A 16665-nucleotide genomic window follows, 5' to 3' on the forward strand; every position below is an offset into this window, starting at 1 on the left:
AATTTGACAAGCCTCAACCCTCCGAAATTTCCACGCCTCACGACCCGACATCGACAATCGGAGCACGGTAAGCAGACAAAATGGTATGGATATACGCGCCCATTGTGATGACGACGAGATGATTGTCGCCATCATGTTTGCCAGCATTCGCTGACCTGCAATTGTACAGACGATCCGGTACAACCAGAAGCTCGTCAACAACCGTGAGCAACACCCAGCCCGATGAACGATGTTATACCAGAGAACACGAGGGACTGACTCCTCGAATAGATTTCCGCAAGGATTGGCAACGCCGGGTTCGAACCCACTTCGACCAGGTATGACGATACTCCGACGAGAAAAACGATATTTCGATTTTCCGGAAACTCTTCAAGGCGCACAAATATTAACTGTTGGAATAGCCCGGTAAGAAGTCGAGGAGACGCACAGCTCGTCAGGCCAAGGCTGCCGCTCTTGCCCCCCGACCTGTCGACAAGCTCCGACCCGTTGTCCGATGCCCTACCATCAAGTACAACCGTCGTGTCCGCTCCGGCCGTGGTTTCACCCTGGCTGAGCTCAAGGTATGAAAATATCCGAGTCGAGATCTAAAAAAAAAAAAAAAAACGACTCGCAACGAAAATCTGCAATTGTCCAGATCTGACTCTTTCTACAGGAGGCCGGTATCCCCAAGGCTTTCGCTCCCACCATCGGCATTGCCGTCGACTTCCGCCGCCAGAACCTCAGCGAGGAGTCCCTTGCCGCCAACGTCGCCCGTCTCAAGGCTTACCAGGAGCGCTTGATCCTCCTTCCCCGCCGATCTAACGCCCCCAAGAAGGGTGACACCAAGACCGACGTCTCCAAGGTCGAGAAGGCCGCTCAAATCGCCGCTGCCTTCCCTATCGCCGCCACCGATCTCGCCGTCAAGGAGATCTCCAAGAGCGACATGCCCTCCAACATCGAGGCTGGCGCTTACCGAACTCTCCGTGTCGCTCGTGCCAACGCCCGATACGAGGGTGCCCGCCAGAAGCGTGTCCGGGATGCTGCCGAGGCCGAGTCGGCCAAGAAATAAACTTGCAAAAAGGGAACTGGTGTTTGAGGGTTTTGCTCTTTATGTCATTGAGGCATGGGCAACGTCGGTTCGAGGCTCTGATGAAAGGCTTGGCCTGGGTTGGAGGAAGGATACTCTAGGTCCAGCTCAAGAAATTTACTGCATGATCACCGGCTTTGTTCTGTCATACCTACCTTGGTCAATGGATGCATTACGTGCATATGGTGTCTCTGCTTGTTAAAAGTTACTTGTTACGATTTCAATTCGGTACATGGTTCGCGTGATGTGACTGCCTATGTTCTCTTTGTGTGATGTATCTAAATGCCTACGGCTTTGCTACTCGTTTGCCTTCTTCCCTAACAACTCCGTTCCTTGTCTGATTAAGTTTTGCAGTCGGCTCAATTGAGCTGACTCGAGGGTTTCTCCGTTCTTGACAATCTCGGTACACAATACCAGACAATTCTCTCTATCCACCTTGGCCATGTTGGCCTGCTGCTTTGGGTCAACCTGTTGAGGTTCCAGAGCAAGTTCCTCAGGGATAGCGGGAGGAACTTCAGGCATGCCGCTCTCGATTTGAGGTGTTTGATCGTCCGAAGCAGTCTTGCCAGTGATTGCAAAATTTAGAGCATCCATGGCTCCATCCACAGCAAGTACCTTTGCAACAACCTGTGCGCCATCCTGGGATCGCGATAGAAGGGCAAAGACAAACCATGCTTCGGACCGAAGAATAGGCCACTTTTCCTGCGTGATGAGGAAAGAAAGTATTTGAGAAAGATTATGTTCGGCATAGAACAGATTTCTCGACTGTGTCTCTTCGTTCTCAGAGTTCCATCCCGAGAGGACATAGTCTAAAGGTGTAGTGTGGAGCACACGGCACACAGTAGCAACACTACGAGCAGCCTCGAGTTTAGTCGGCTCTGTATCCGTGCGACCAAACAGAGCGATAATGTCGTGGACAGTTGTGTGCTTCTTGGACGAACCCTCAACCTCAACGGTCCTGGGGGTTGTAATCCGAAGGACGTTGTCGGGGGAGTTGACAAGAAGTAGGCGGAGCAGGGACACAGCCGAGAACTGGACTTGGGGAAGAGTGTCGATATTCAATATCCGCGGTACACTGTCAGGCTCTAGCAGATCACCCAGCAATGATTTGTTCTGTACCGGGATTGCGAGGTTCTTGAGAAACGAGAGTGCTGAATGGAGAAGTTGGGCATCGGTGACTTCAGTGTTGGAGAGGAAAGCCTCAAGAGGAACATGGGCTCGATACCCCTGCACGAAAGCGGAAGAAGCCTGGTCTGAACGCGATAGATTGCCAAGGGCTAGGCAAGCTGCTGACTGGAGAATGGCGTGAGGTTCTTCCAACCATTTCATAAGAGACTGGGGTACAGAACTCTCGAGGGGGTAAAGGGCAGGGAAATAATCGCTGCCAGTCAGATCCGCCAGTGTGGTGAGCAGCGAAGTGCAAAGTTGACCCAGCTCCTTGGCTGTGTCCTCGTCGTCAAGCTCCGCATCGAACTGAGTGTGCGCAATGTAAAAGGCCTTGACAAACACATCCAACTGCTTTGACTTGAGAAGTCGTTCTTGGAAGGATTCATTTGCGAGATAGCTGGCTGAGGTGGACACAAGAGCGAGAAAGTCCTCAATATCAGAGCTGTGATCCGAACTGGTTGCGAGCTTGAGTAGAACAGAGACTGTGTCAGGGTCTGCGACAAGCGCCTCACCATCGTGTGTGATGAGCAGAGCAAGGATCTTGCAGAAGTAGGTGACAAGAGGGCTATACTCGAAAAGGTTGGGAGACTGGAGCAGAGCGATGAGATGACTGCTAAGTCTTGACTGCGATGCGAGAATTTGGGCAGGTTCTATGGATGTCAGCTTTGATTTGGTGTGTGATGAGAAATGGACCTACCGTAATCCACAAGGACATTGTAAAGAACGGGAATCAAGTATGGAACAAGACTCTTGTCCTGCAAATGCTTGATGAAAGAAATAATGTATTTTCCCTCGACAACGCGGGCTCGGTTGGCCTCCGTATCAGCACAAGAGTTTCCAGTAACGCGCAAGGCCTGTACTTTGACACCGTGACTTTGCTGTTCGTCAGAAGCCAGGATGTCGAGGAAGAATTCGAGAATGCCTGATTCTCCATATGGTAGTCTCCAAGCAACTAAATCCAGATTAGCAAATGTCAGATAAATCATCAGTGCGACTTGCCGTCTCTACTTCCATCACCGAGTGCCTTGGCTGTGGTTTCTAGCGCGGAAGCATCCTGTGACTTGAGAGCTTCTAGCACTGGGGAGAGTAGTTTTGTCCTTCGTGAGACGGCGTCCTGAGATTCATTGGCTGCATCATATACATCTGGTGAAACTCCGCTGCCTTCTTTCTGCAATAAGACAGCTACGTCTTGAGTAGTTGATGCCATGATATGTTTCTTAGACTGTTTGTATGTGGTGATGTTGGTGCTTCTAGTTGTTGTGTCAGTTACCCTACCCTATAAGACAAGCAGGACTGTTGTTTGCTTACAAAGAAGGAACGATTGTGATGATTCACACTCGTTGCTGTGAGAGAAAAAGATCGTAATGATTATTGGAATTTTGAAGGAAATCACAAACTATTTTCTTCCTCCACCGCTCGAGATGTCTCGTTTAATGATCTTTATTACGGTCAGCAACTGTCCTATTCCTGCAAACTCCATCGCGGGGCATATTTCGGTGAAGCTCGGTGAATCGCGGTGAAGCCCCTCCCTCACCTTGACTCACGGCTAATACTCGGCAGGTCTTTGGCTGCCGGTGGTTCGGCGGGTGCAAAATTCCGACCTCGGAATGATCCGCATCAGCCAAACCCAACTTTGCTTTGCTGGGGAAAAAGTCTCGAGCGCCATCAAGATCCGATCCTCCTCCTCGTTGCGAACGAGGGCCACTTACACTATTTCAACGTCGCTTCCTAGCGATAACTCCACCCTTGACCCTTCCGACACTCGATTTCTCTTCTCATCGCCATAATCATCTCACAATGGTACGCTATGCACTTACACACTCGAGTCCCGCCATGACTTTTATGTCTCGATTCGCCGCCTTCGACAAATTAGCCCGCTAACACTTTTGGTCACCCAGGCGCACAAATTCGTCGTCACAGCCTTCTTGACAGGCTCCCGAATCCTCGGTCGATCCTTCGTCGCCGCTTACAAGCAAGCTCAGGCTGCCTCCGCCTACCAGCGCGCCCAGGTCAAGGCTGGCAACACCACAGGCGGTGCTTCTCTCTCCTCAGGCATGACCCTCGACGAGGCATGCAAGATCCTCAACGTCAAGCCCCCTGCCGGCGGACAAGCCAACGTCGAGGAAGTGCTGAGCCGCTACAAGCGCCTATTCGACGCCAACGATCCTCAAAAGGGTGGCAGTTTCTACCTCCAGAGCAAGATTGTGAGAGCAAAGGAACGATTCGAGCGAGAGATTGGTCCTTTACGGGAGAAAATGGAGGCCGAGGCCGAGATCAAAGAAGGCTTCAAGCCCAAGGTTTACAAGGACTAGTCTGACATTCCCTTATTTGTTTGGGTAGTGAACGATTGGAGGTGGTGGAAAAAAAAGCGGCACACCACACTTGTACGATTTGGCCTGGAGTACGACAAAGACACAAAAAGGGGCCTCGTAACGGGAGTTTTGAGGGGGGTTTTGGAGAAGGAGGGAGTTTCTCCTATATACATGTACATCTTCACTCGACTGCGGCATGGCACGGCGTTTATTGGGTTATCGGTGGCGTGATGAGCCGCTCGAGGTTGGTTCTTAGACGAAGAAAAAAAGACGACCTATGTTATCTTATGTTTAATACAACTGTACGATATTGAACGGAGCACTTGGGTTTACATCTTGTTGTGAATGGGAAACCGGGCCATTACGCATTCTTCGCATGCAAGACCGCAAAACGGCTTAAAAGATCCGACCTGGCTACTTTTTACTTCTATACCTTTGGCCTTGACAGTGACAGGCTGGCCAGATGCGAAAAAACCCGGCATTGTCTTAGACTCTAGCTCTTTAAGATAGAGCTATTATGGTCTTAAATCGACAAGAGTCCACTACCACAATCGCTGGCCAAAGACGACAAGGTTGGAGGTTCTCAAATGGACAGTCTCAGGCACAGGACATGAATATGAGATTTATCTATACCTAGGTATGTCTATACAGGCATTTTAGGATTTACTGTTGAGCTCATATTTCCTTTTAGATTGAATGAGTCTCCGATCATATACGAGTATCTAGGCTTTAGCTAATAATAGATACTAGATGACGTACACGGCAAAGGTAGCAAATTACGGCTTTCTACATTTCTCTTCAGTCAATATACTAAGAGAAAAGTTCAGATGCGTGGAGGGGATAGATTTGGCTGAGTATTATCTACTCTACAACTGACTTAAAGCGAAAAGACAAACTCTACTAAAACCTTTCCTAGTAGCGACAAATCTGGAAATATATCGAACCAAATGACAACATGGGTATACTACTCCTCAACTCCAACTCGACAAAAAAGACAACTCAAAGCCAACTACCACCAAGCGGACATCCACTATCTGGCCTCACTCCCGGACCCGGCTGGCTGTATACACTCTCACTATACTGAGAGGGGCGCCAATTTCTGCCAGACTGGGTCGTATATGGGCTTAGCGCAAGGTATGAACTTGCGGCAGACCGAGGAGTGGTTCCCACCGAAGGAACAGGCTTACGAGCAACGGGCGACCTAGGAGACCAGTCGCTGATATGTTGAGGCCTGAGTGCTGTCATCGGTGGAAAGTCTGGGTTCCCACCAGGCCGAGTGCTTGCAGTCGTCGCAGGGTGTGGAATACCAACGGGTCGACCAGTGTACACATTCGCCGGTCGACTAACCACACTCGTGCTGTCGTCTTGGCGACTGCGTCCAGGTACCCTCATCCAAGCTCGCAAGGCGCCTGTCCATTCCCTAGTGAACGTCGACTGGCGGTCTGAGGGGGTATCGGGAAGGAAATATGACTGGCTTTGACGGTGCATCGCTTGAGGCGCAGGAGTTGGAGTCTGAGGGGCCCGAGGTGCAGGGACCGGAGGCAGGTTTCTCCTGAAAGGATGGACAATAGTTGGCCTTTTGTTGGCTTGGTTTCTCTTGTAACGTCTGTAGAGCAACCAGGCCAAGAGTATGAGTATACCCACGAAAACCATTGCTCCTATGATGCCAGCGATGATAGGCCCTGCCGCATCACTGGACTTTCCCTTTGGTACCGAAGTTTCAGTTGGCTCCAGAGTTGCAGTCGGATCAAGGCTTGCAGTTGGCTCTAGAACTGCCGTCGACTCTGGAACAGTCGACGAGGTCAGAGTTGGCTCTGGAAGGGTTGTCGATGTAGTAGCCCAAGGTACGGGAATACTTTCTTCGGGGTCTGGTAGAGTCCGCCAAACGGGAGGGCCAGTAGGCTTGGTAATGATGACTGTCGTTGGGATACTCACAATTTCTTCAGTCATCTTGAGAGGCAGGGCAGGCTCGTCCGTGGTAGTGGCAGAAGCCGCGGGATGACGAAGGCGTGTAGACCACTCAGGAGCAACTGTTTGGCGAGGCCTATACCATGAAAATGTGTACTCCTTGTTCCATGTAGGATCAGGTACTATGACAGGTGTAGGATCCTGGACTGGGACATACGGAACTGTGAGGGCTCTGACAATTCTGGAGTCGTCCAGTTCAGGTTTGGGTAAAGGACTATCGGACAGAACATGTTAGTATACTATTCCACAAGTGATCTTAAGAAAGACTTACCCTTCCTCACTATGTAGGTAGCGGTAGGTATCGGGGTCAGGTCTAGGTCTAACAATGTAGGAGGCACTAGACAATGCCGCCATAGCGACAACCACGAGACTTCTTCCAAGCATGATTTAAAAGATGTTATCTTGTGAAGCAAGTTAGAGGAAGATGTGTTGTAGATAGATTGGTGAGATGAGATATTGAAAATGTTTGTGTTGAAGAGTAGAAGCAGATTTCCAGAGAGAAGGGAGCCATTTTATTGTTTGTCTGGGACTTGAACTTTGTCAAACAAAGTTTTTTAAATACACTCACGAACGAGGTTTAAGTGAATGCATGTTCGTTGAGTTTTTGCGTCAGTTGTTTGCTATATCGTGGGAGTGTTTGTCACGTCACACGACCTATATTTGGGGCAGATATTCTGCGCTCAAACAGAGTCTTATTTAGACGTTTACAAGATGTACCTACAGAGAATATATTTATTTTCACTGCTAATAGTGGCTTACACAAGTCATGCGCTCTCTCTGCAGATGTTGTGATTTGGTTGTCTTGGTAAGTATGAGTCAAGGTGTAAGTCAAAGTTTGTGAGAAAAAAGGTAATCATTTTAAAAGTCAAAGGCTATATTTCTATCTATGCACAGAAGTCATGTTTTTTAAAAAAAATTCTAGAATTAATAGAATATTCAACCTTAAGTTTCAAGTTCTAAAATACCAGAAACCATGATCCAAAGTCAAACACCGTCACGTAGGCTGTTGCCCATGCAACAAACAACGAAACTCAAATGCAGGTATCGTCGCGCGCCTTTCCTTTGCCTTTCGGATCATAGTAGTGCTGCTCCTGAGCATAGTTTGACCCGGAAGCTTCACCCGCAGTCTCCCTGACTCCCATCTCATACCCGTCGTTCTCTCCCTTCCAGTAGTCGTCGTAATGAGGCGGTGGACTTAAAACGCGAACAGGTCTCTTCAAGACTTCTGTCTTGACCGCGTCTTCCTGCGAATACAAAGACGCTGGCATCGGAGTTGGTCGTGAGTCCTCTGAGTGCGACCACCGAGAACACTCGCCGTTGCCGACTGTGACATTGATGTTGTTCTGGCTACCTGACGGTGTAGAAGAACGTCGACGTCGCATAAATAATATCAATGGGAAGCAGCATATCATGAACAGTAGACATATGGTACCGATTATGACGCCAATCAGCTCGATGGTACTCAGGGGAGAACTGGGGGATGGTGTAGTGTCAGATGTGGTAGGAGGGGGTATGTCTGTAGCTGGACTGATACTGGTTATCCAGACGGTGCTCGGTTCCAACTCAACGCTATGGTCGACGGTTACTGTTGACGTGAATTCATGAGTGATAGTAGACATGACGATGGATACGACCTTGGACTCCTGGATTGGTAGATTGCCGCCGATAGGGGCAGAGACCGTCTTTGTAAACGTCAGGGGCTCATCGGATGTCGACATCTTGCTTGTGGATTCGATTTCGCTCGTAGATTGAGTCTTACTTGTGGATTGGGTCTCATTCGTGGGTTGAGTCTCGCTCATGGACTGGGTCTTGCTGTCGGCCGTGTCCCAACCCACAGTAGTATCAATGGTGGTAACTCCAATGACAGTAAATCCAGAGGATAATCCCGTTGATGTAAATGTGTGGTTATCCTTGTCTTTGTCAACGTTTGGAAGGTCTTTCTTCTCCTTGGCCAAACGATTCTGCTCCTTGTCTAAGTCAATGTCTGGAAAGCGTAAGGGCATCATACGTTGTTTTGTTGGACTTTTGAGTAGTACATTGGAGTATGTATCTAATACTGCTCTTCCAAAGACGAGCAATGTAGAATTTATGTAGAAACTAACAAAGCTGGAAGTAGACTGATTCAAGGATCTCTGTAAAAAATAACCGTGGATGCGCTGTCATTCTTTCTAGACACTTATTTGGCTACCCGTACCTGGGTATATCTAACGGTGAACAATTTTGCCAACTCAACAACAACAGCCTGTAATACTTAGCAAAAGGTACCATGTGATCCTTGATGCGCTACGAATCAGATACAGTCTTTGTTGTTTGGAAAAATAGCGCCGAATCGCATCTTGATTTAACCGTGATTATCTAAAGTGTCGGTTTGTAGTCACTCAGATACTGGACCATTAATCAATGTCCTACCACTACTCGAAGCAACAATACATGCCTAAATATCCCAGAGAATCGGTGATACTATATTGTAGTTGTCTTATACGAATGATATAAGTTCTCAACTTTCACCAGTTCTCTAACTACCAACCTAGGCACGGCTCCTCGCACACTACCATCGAACAGTATACGGTTCCAAGCAACACATAAAAGCATATCAGGCCCCTGTAGACAAGGTAAGAATACAGCTGTTTCCACACTTAGCATCTGGACATGGAGAACCAACAAGATTCGCCGCACAATGGCTCAACGACATCACTACCCCAACACAAGAACAAGGCTCGTTCATTCGTCGACGCGAACGGCCATCTCTTCAGTTCTGTCCCTCCAGGATGGACCCAAATTGACACTGTACCAGGCTGGGCGACCGTATATACAGAGTCCGGCAAGCCAGTCACAGCTTCACGGAATCAACTGACTATTATTGAGGAGATCCCAACCACCACCGTGACCGAACAAGCACCTCCTCCCTCTGGAAGTTCCCGATCAGGTTGGAGCTGGGTGACTGAGAGTACTACTTACACGATAGATATAACGTGGGCGAGCGCTTTGACGGAGAATCTAACGACCACGAGTGAGTCTACGACACAAAGTAGTGTCAGTGTTCCGTATAAGATAAGTCTTAAGCCGGTGATTCCATGGTGGAGCAAGACATATACTGAGTCATTCCACATCCCCACGACCACTGAGACTACCTTTATCAGCACGACAAGTAGCACAGAAAGCAACACAACGAGTAGCACATCATACACTTCAAGCTCAACAACCTGGCCATCCTCAAATGCGACGAGTTCTCCAGCAGCCTCTCCTACACACGTTCAATGGGCTGCTATGACACTCTCGTTATTCTCCTGTCTCGTAATGATCGCCTTGGCAATTTTTGTCTTTGTCTTTGTGTACCGGAGGAGGTCTGGAACATCTCCTAGAGAGAGAGAGAATCGGAACGAGAACAACATCAACGTCAACTTTGAAAATGGGCGTTTTAGAAACCGTCCGCTTGCGGAGACTAACCCCGGTTGTGTTCCTCAGGGATGGGATGATATAAAGCTGTAATTGAGAGGGTATTGGCGGTTATGTATAGGAGTATATATAGAGCATGGTTAGCATGAAGTTTCTGAATTATACAGATTGTTAGTAATCGTGCCATCTAGACCCTATTGTGGTTCTATAAATCAATGATATGTCACCCAGTGCAGAGAACTCGACATGATACATGGATTTATGAGTTGTAAGCGTGTCTATGCCTCACGTCTTCCTCCTAACCAACCCCTTCCAGAAATCGAAACTATTCTCATCACTCTGTAGCGCCCAAGTCTTCCCTATCGCTCTCCCACTAGAATCTATCTCTTCAACCTTCAACATTCCCCAATCACGCGTAATTCCCAACACACGCGCCTTTACGCCACCCTCAGCCTCAAGACTGACTTCCTGTCTTGTGTGCAGCCAGTGGCGGTAGTATCGTGCCTCAAGACCGCTCGAAAAACCCTCCCGGAGAAACTGAGCGTAAATTGCTTCTATGCGCGTGAGCACACGGGCGAGAAGGGTTTCGATATGAAGTTCGGGAGCACCCGCGGGGACGAGGTCGGAGATGGACATTGTGGGACGTGAGTTGAGGGTGTTGAGACCGATACCCAAGATGATTTGGTAGTTTCCGTCAAAGTAGAGGCACTGTGAGAGCATGCCTCCAACCTTGGAGTAGTGCGGTTTCTCTTGTGATCGTGTAGGATCAAGTGCATCTGGAAATGTCAGCTCAACTCGAGTCTGTGGATCACGCAGGATGACTTACAAATATCGTTGGGCCACTTTATCTTGATGGGAATTTTATCGTAGCCGCGATCATAAGACTGGACAGCCTCCACGATGGCAATAGATGCGATGTACTGGATGAATACAACAGGGTGAGTCACAGCTAGATGGGCTGGGTGGTTGATGATGGTTGAAAAGATCAACATGCCTGGAGGGGCAATCCAGACGTTTGAACCGCGACCTCGACCGGCGACTTGGGTTGTGGCTGAGACAGTAAATCCGCTTGGGAGTTTCGGCATGAGCTTTGGGTTTCTGGTATACGTTAGAGTCAAGTCTTCCATGAGTCATAGGGCTGACGTACTTCTCCAGCATGGTGTTTGTGCTAGTTACCACTTCTCCGTACATGAGCAGATCACCCCATGTCTTGGCCGTTGGCTCGATTTGTCGATAGCGCTTCAAACTCGAGAAGAACAGACCATGGTTGAAGAGTGGTGTAAGCTTGGGATGGGGAAGTCCCTTTTCATGAGGGACGATCTTCTTGGTGATCTTGGTGTAGTCAATACTGCCATTTTCCGAAATACTGGCTTCGTTTGTATCGGGCAGAGATTGCTGAAGACCTTCAAGACTCCAGATTGTGTCTTCATTCTGGATGTGGAAGTTGTCCGTCTCTGCTCGGATCCACTCCTCGCCATCCTCTTTGTCGATGATGTCGCTCCAGTCGGATAGTAACTCAGATACACCTATGTCGGAAATGGAGGAGAGGTGAAGTCTGGATAGAGATGGCACTCCGTTGTCATGGGGGCTGACTTGGAGACCGAGCTTTGTTAAACAACCTTTGAGGAAAGTAGCTCTGTCTTTGTCGGCGGCGGCGAGTTGACTGACTAGCTCGTCGTAGTTGGGAAGACTTGGCTGGGGGTTCAAGTTGGTAGCAGCAAACCTAGAAATTGTTAGAGTCTGCGTGGAAAATGTATAATGAGGAGGCCATACTCCGGATGAGGTCCAGTAAGCAAGGCCTTGCCATCACCAACGGTGCAGAGAACAACCGCTGCTTGGCCATCACCACCATCAACATCGATTTCCTCATCATAGGTAGCCAGCACCTCAACCTTCCTATCCTTGACGGAAGTAGCGTCAACAAAGACACCGCCTCCATTATAGTAGGAGGTAATCTCAGAAGCCACCTCTTGCTCAAAAGCGTCCTTTGGCACACTCAATCGCACGGCCCTAGCTCCCCTTTCACTCTTGTACTCAAAACCCTTGAAAGCACCACCTCGACAGGTCCCCGGGAAGAAAGCCAGCTCTCTTCTCCCGATGACTTCCATTGGCTTATTACCAACCTCAAATTCGCACCTCTGGGTTCCGTAGTAGCCACCTGCACAGAATCCCAGGTAGGAGCCGCCTCGACGGACGTAGTCGCCGATACGACGGTTCCCCTCACCATTCAGAGCCTGGCAGTAACCAAGATCGCCGCCGCCGGGGAAGACAAGAAGAGCACATGTCGCTTGCCAGGGTTCCTTGAGGATAATGGTCTCGGTGATGGGGATGACAGCATAGTTTGAACCGAGAAGACGACGAAGGGACCAGATACAATGCTTGACTGACTCGACGGTTGTACCGAGGCCTTGAGTGAGTCAGTGAGGGGTATTCTAATGAGAATGTATTTAACAAGAAGTCGAACCTGTATAAACAAGCACATTAAGCTTGGTCGGGGCCATTGTGTCAGTTTTGTTGGCGTCTGATGTCTTGTTGTTGTAAGTTGTCACTTGACTTTTGCTAAGACGAGTGAGAGTTGCCTCAACCAGTCTCCGCCCTTCGAACCACCTTTTTGTTATACTTGACTTCTTTCTTCAACAACACAAGATAACCAAGCTCAATTGCCACCTTCTTTTTGTTGAACAATACCACAAAAAATGAGTAAAGAAGAGATCAATGCGCAACAGAGCGCAAATACCGAAGACGATGATGAGCCCGATGAGTGGTGAGATTTATTCTTTCCCCCGAAAGCCGAGGCCTTTGCTAACCGCTCGATTGTAGGGACAAGCGGATTTTCAGCACCGGATGCGCAGGTGAGTTCAATGTTGATACAGGACAGAGACAGAAAAGAGAGAATGTGTTTAGGGGATGGTCACTGCTAAATTAGTAGCTATCCGGACTCTGTCTTGTCTCGTTTCTGTTTTGTTGGGGAATAAAAGTTGCTTATGTTGACTGACTTGACTTGACTTAGATGAGAATGCCAAAATGACGGATTGCTATTTTGAAAAGAAAGATTGGCGCGCATGCACAGCAGAAGTAAGTTGATCCAATATGGTATTTTCTATTATTCTATTCCATTTAATTATATTATCTCTTTATGATGCCTGTTCTGACATTATTCGAAGATGGAGGCATTCAAACAGTGCTGGAAAGTTCACAACAACGATCAACGCACATCCACCAAAGATAACTAAGAAACAACGGATTGGACTGTATTTCTATATCAGACTCTGTATAATTACTGTATCAACATGTATTTTGAGGTCCATAGACTCTCATTCTCCTCATCATCACTGTCAATAAATACATCATGACTCTTCACTCGCTGTCGTCACACTGTCCCCACCAACCGGACAATCTATCCACCCGTCATATCAAATTAGCTAGCCTAGCTGCTATCTAGATAGATAATTATTCACAAGAGCTTCACCCCAAGCTCCCACCAAGCTCCTCCAACCCCCCATCCCAACACCACAAATTCCACAATGTTCGCCTCCCGCCGAGCATTCTTCGCCGCCCGAAGACAGGCCCCTCTCATCTCCAACCGCTCAATTGTCCCCGCTCTACGATCCTACTCCGTCGACGCAGACATCACCCAGCAAAACCCTTCCGAGGACATCACAGAAGGGAACCAGGAAGATGCCGCCGCAAAGCCAAAGTACGCACGCACCACCGCTGCCAAACCCTCGACTGCCACAAAGCCAGCTCCCGTGAGAGCTTCCACCGCCGCAAAGCCAGCTACCCCCGCTGCTACCAGGGCAGCAACGACGTCGAGTTTTCCTCCCAAATCCGGTAGCAAGCTTGCGAACCCCCACACGCCTGTTTCCGTGTCCAAGAGCACGTTGAGCGAGTCCAGCGAGACGGATGTCGAGAGCACGCACGATATTAATTGGGAGACGAGCTGGTTTGGTCTCGGAGTCAAGCCTGTTACCCTTGAGCAGAACGAGGTTCTGTCGAGACCCATTGATGTGGAGGATGTCGAGGTTAAGCCTGATGGAATCGTCTATCTGCCCGAAGTCAAGTACCGAAGACGCTTGAATGAGGCTTTTGGACCTATGGGATGGGGTATGGTTCATCGTGGGGATGTCGTCGTGGGACAGAACATTGTCACGCGAGAGTACGCTCTGATTGTCAACGGCCGGTACGTCCAGCATTCCTGCACTAAATATTTACAGGAACTAACATAAAACAGCATCGTCTCTCAATCTCAAGGTGTAAACAACTTTTTCAGCCCCGAGGGTGTCCCCGCCGCTATCGAGGGTGCCAAGTCCAACGCTCTGATGCGTTGCTGCAAGGATCTCGGTATCGCCTCCGAACTCTGGGATCCTGTCTTTATCCGCTGGTTTAGGAAAAACTACATGGAGGAGCGCTGGGTCGAGCACGCGACCACAAAGAAGAAGAGGACATTCTGGTACAAGAAGGGTCTTGCTGAGGCAGTGTACCCTTACAAGCTTGTATGAGCAAGCAAGCAAGCACCTTTATCAAAACTCTCCCCTTGTACCTACACTCTTGTCCTTTGAGACAATATAAACATGATGTACGATATGGTTGGCTGACGAAGTACCAAATAAATACGGCATGGGCGAATGGAGCAATACTGTAATGACTCGACGAAACGAATGGGCCACGGCGTACCAGACGGGAATCTGGGTTGAGAAGCATGGGGATATGTACACCGAACTTGTCGTCTATAAATATACATATCCATGGATGGAGCGGTACTTCTCCTTGAATATCACCGGAGGCCCATATCAAGAAGAAAACACCATGTCTAATGAGACCCAAACTCCTGCAAAGTCCACTTTCCAGAACGGAGTTTCTATCTTTCTCTTCCAGATGCGCTTGCACCCCCTTGTGCGGCATCCCCGCCCCAGCTCCAGGGAACCCACGAGCCTGATGTATTCCTAGTACCAGCCCCCATGTTTCTCCGACGCATCTTGTGGTCCTCATCCGAACTAACATCAGCATCAATCCTCTCAAAATCCGTTTCGCTTCGACTCTTGCTGATGCCGCTCCACCCGCTTAGTCCACTAGGTGGTCGCTGGGTAGGTTCTTCGTCATCATTTCTGGTATTGTCGTAACCTCCGTACGCCATGGGGTCGCGTTGAGGGCCTGTGTTTGCTTGAGCGCGCTGGGCGTCGGAGCGAAGATCCTGTGCTTCGCGATCGAGTGCCGAAAGAAGAACGTTTAGACGGTCGCGCTGGGTGGAAATAAAGTCCATTCTTGCACCCGACTCGCGCAGATGCGGGGGGATCAACGCACCAGGGTTGGTGGGCTCTCCACCCACCGTCCTGGTACCGGCTGATTGAGCAGCACCCGCGTTGGTAGCGGCTGCTACAGCGCTGGAAAGTAGACTGTAAAAGTCGGTACCTGTGCCGCCATTGTTGTTGTTATTGTTGCCGGCCCACCGCGCGGCTGGGACGTTGAAGCGCGAGAGAAGCGACTGCGTGTAACCCTGGTTCGTCTCGGGAGGAGGCGCCTCGGGTTCGGAGGGCGGGAGCCCGAGGACCTTGACTCTGAACTGCTCGATGGCGAGCTTGAGGTAAGATATTCCGGCAGCAGTCAAGCGCTCATGTGCGCTCGCGATGAAGTCGTCAATCTGCGTCTCGTTCTTTTCAAGGTAAGGATGGACGTATTCATCATAGAGGAATGCGGCGCCTTGTGTCTGTGGGAGGATGAGGTAGAGGAGGAACATGAGGCGAAAGTATCCATAGAAGGGGATCCTGTTTGTGTCAGTTTTACAGGATTGACAATACAGGAGGAGATTTACGAACCATGAAATAATGAACCAGACCCAAGACTCAACGAGGAGACAACAGCTGAGGACTACCCAGTACATCAACCATAAGTCAGCTGGGTAGGATCACTTGTCTTGAGGGCTTTATAAGATGCGAATATGGGAAACAGAAACGAAGCGACAGAACTGTTTGACATTCAGTCAGCGAATCGAATATATTATGGCTGGTCGCGATAATGACGTCTCGTGATAAAGCTTAAACTTACGATAAGAGCATAGGAAAAAGGTCAAACATGACTGCAAACGTCGCGAGGCGAAGAAACCCTCGTACGTGATTTGGGAGATGGAGAGAGAAATTAGGTATTCGAGTAGAAGAGAGGGAGGAGACCAGCAAGACGAGAGTTTTGCCAGTATGTGTAATAGTTAAAGATGTCCAGTATCAAGTGAGGCAGAGAGTAGGAGCTGAGATGGAGACGGGGCGGGAGAAGTGGGCGCCGAAACTCCCGTAAGCGGCGGGGGCGGGGCACTTTTAGGTGAGAGCTAACAGTAATAAGTAATAAACCCCACTGGAGCTACAGGATGATTAGAGAGATGATGATCAGCTGGAAGGGGTTACGAGACTCGTGACAACGTCGAGTGAGTGTTTGTGACTCGAGGCATAATTGCGGCCTTTTAAACATATACTCAAGAATGAACACGTAACTTGGTAACTGTCTATCCGTTATCGTTTTCGACTGTTGAGTACCTATCTTACGTCATTGCTGCAAGCCTTGAGTACGGTAGGCCTTAAGACAAGTGTCCATATATCTGTGGATGATAACTGCTTCATCTTGGCAGGCAACAGTATTCGTAGAGCACGTACGGAGTAGTAGATGACAAGTATTTTGTGTACTTGAAAAAGGTACTGTGTCATGTTTGCAAAGAGACAGACCACCTGGCCGCAATCATCGCTACCCAAGAGCAGAGATTGCGCACAAGTC

General features: G+C 49.1%; 9 protein-coding genes across 9 annotated transcripts; 4 read left to right on the plus strand and 5 right to left on the minus strand.

Moving 5' to 3' along the window:
* The first annotated feature begins 7 nt into the window (after positions 1 to 7).
* On the plus strand, positions 8 to 1311 carry FGSG_08335 (uncharacterized protein). Its single transcript, XM_011322152.1, has 5 exons — positions 8 to 83; positions 170 to 203; positions 271 to 317; positions 402 to 560; positions 653 to 1311. Exons 1-5 carry the CDS (start codon positions 81 to 83, stop codon positions 1046 to 1048), a joined length of 639 nt encoding a protein of 212 aa, XP_011320454.1. The 5' UTR covers positions 8 to 80; the 3' UTR covers positions 1049 to 1311.
* Positions 1312 to 1363: 52 nt separating this feature from the next.
* On the minus strand, positions 1364 to 3440 carry FGSG_08334 (uncharacterized protein; the record flags this gene model as incomplete). The annotated part of the gene is made up of 3 exons (XM_011322153.1): positions 1364 to 2883; positions 2931 to 3185; positions 3251 to 3440. 3 exons carry the CDS (start codon positions 3438 to 3440, stop codon positions 1364 to 1366), a joined length of 1965 nt encoding a protein of 654 aa, XP_011320455.1.
* Positions 3441 to 3913: 473 nt separating this feature from the next.
* Positions 3914 to 4865, plus strand: FGSG_08333 (import inner membrane translocase subunit TIM16). Its single transcript, XM_011322154.1, has 2 exons — positions 3914 to 4033; positions 4132 to 4865. The coding sequence occupies exons 1-2, from the start codon at positions 4031 to 4033 to the stop codon at positions 4543 to 4545; spliced, it is 417 nt and encodes a 138-aa protein (XP_011320456.1). The 5' UTR covers positions 3914 to 4030; the 3' UTR covers positions 4546 to 4865.
* A 679-nt stretch (positions 4866 to 5544) lies between these two features.
* On the minus strand, positions 5545 to 6897 carry FGSG_08332 (uncharacterized protein; the record flags this gene model as incomplete). The annotated part of the gene is made up of 2 exons (XM_011322155.1): positions 5545 to 6727; positions 6785 to 6897. 2 exons carry the CDS (start codon positions 6895 to 6897, stop codon positions 5545 to 5547), a joined length of 1296 nt encoding a protein of 431 aa, XP_011320457.1.
* A 647-nt stretch (positions 6898 to 7544) lies between these two features.
* On the minus strand, positions 7545 to 8519 carry FGSG_08331 (uncharacterized protein; the record flags this gene model as incomplete). The annotated part of the gene is made up of 1 exon (XM_011322156.1): positions 7545 to 8519. One exon carries the CDS (start codon positions 8517 to 8519, stop codon positions 7545 to 7547), a length of 975 nt encoding a protein of 324 aa, XP_011320458.1.
* Positions 8520 to 8913: 394 nt separating this feature from the next.
* On the plus strand, positions 8914 to 10002 carry FGSG_08330 (uncharacterized protein; the record flags this gene model as incomplete). Its single annotated transcript, XM_011322157.1, has 3 exons — positions 8914 to 8967; positions 9045 to 9125; positions 9223 to 10002. The coding sequence occupies 3 exons, from the start codon at positions 8914 to 8916 to the stop codon at positions 10000 to 10002; spliced, it is 915 nt and encodes a 304-aa protein (XP_011320459.1).
* A 192-nt stretch (positions 10003 to 10194) lies between these two features.
* On the minus strand, positions 10195 to 12410 carry FGSG_08329 (uncharacterized protein; the record flags this gene model as incomplete). The annotated part of the gene is made up of 5 exons (XM_011322158.1): positions 10195 to 10685; positions 10736 to 11007; positions 11057 to 11632; positions 11683 to 12316; positions 12374 to 12410. The coding sequence occupies 5 exons, from the start codon at positions 12408 to 12410 to the stop codon at positions 10195 to 10197; spliced, it is 2010 nt and encodes a 669-aa protein (XP_011320460.1).
* Positions 12411 to 13433: 1023 nt separating this feature from the next.
* Positions 13434 to 14408, plus strand: FGSG_08328 (uncharacterized protein; the record flags this gene model as incomplete). Its single annotated transcript, XM_011322159.1, has 2 exons — positions 13434 to 14089; positions 14141 to 14408. The coding sequence occupies 2 exons, from the start codon at positions 13434 to 13436 to the stop codon at positions 14406 to 14408; spliced, it is 924 nt and encodes a 307-aa protein (XP_011320461.1).
* Positions 14409 to 14767: 359 nt separating this feature from the next.
* Positions 14768 to 15980, minus strand: FGSG_08327 (uncharacterized protein; the record flags this gene model as incomplete). The annotated part of the gene is made up of 3 exons (XM_011322160.1): positions 15952 to 15980; positions 15723 to 15871; positions 14768 to 15671 (listed from the first exon to the last, which is right to left on the minus strand). The coding sequence occupies exons 2-3, from the start codon at positions 15788 to 15790 to the stop codon at positions 14768 to 14770; spliced, it is 972 nt and encodes a 323-aa protein (XP_011320462.1). The 5' UTR covers positions 15791 to 15871; positions 15952 to 15980.
* Between the last annotated feature and the right edge of the window lie 685 nt (positions 15981 to 16665).

The sequence above is a fragment of the Fusarium graminearum genome, chromosome 2, assembly GCF_000240135.3.
Source record: "Fusarium graminearum PH-1 chromosome 2, whole genome shotgun sequence".
NCBI lineage: Eukaryota > Fungi > Ascomycota > Sordariomycetes > Hypocreales > Nectriaceae > Fusarium > Fusarium graminearum.

Coding starts and splice junctions, on each gene's coding strand:
- FGSG_08335 (XM_011322152.1), top strand. Junction 204..270: donor CCAGAAGCTCGTCAACAACC/GTGAGCAACACC, acceptor CTCCTCGAATAG/ATTTCCGCAAGGATTGGCAA. Junction 318..401: donor TTCGAACCCACTTCGACCAG/GTATGACGATAC, acceptor CTGTTGGAATAG/CCCGGTAAGAAGTCGAGGAG.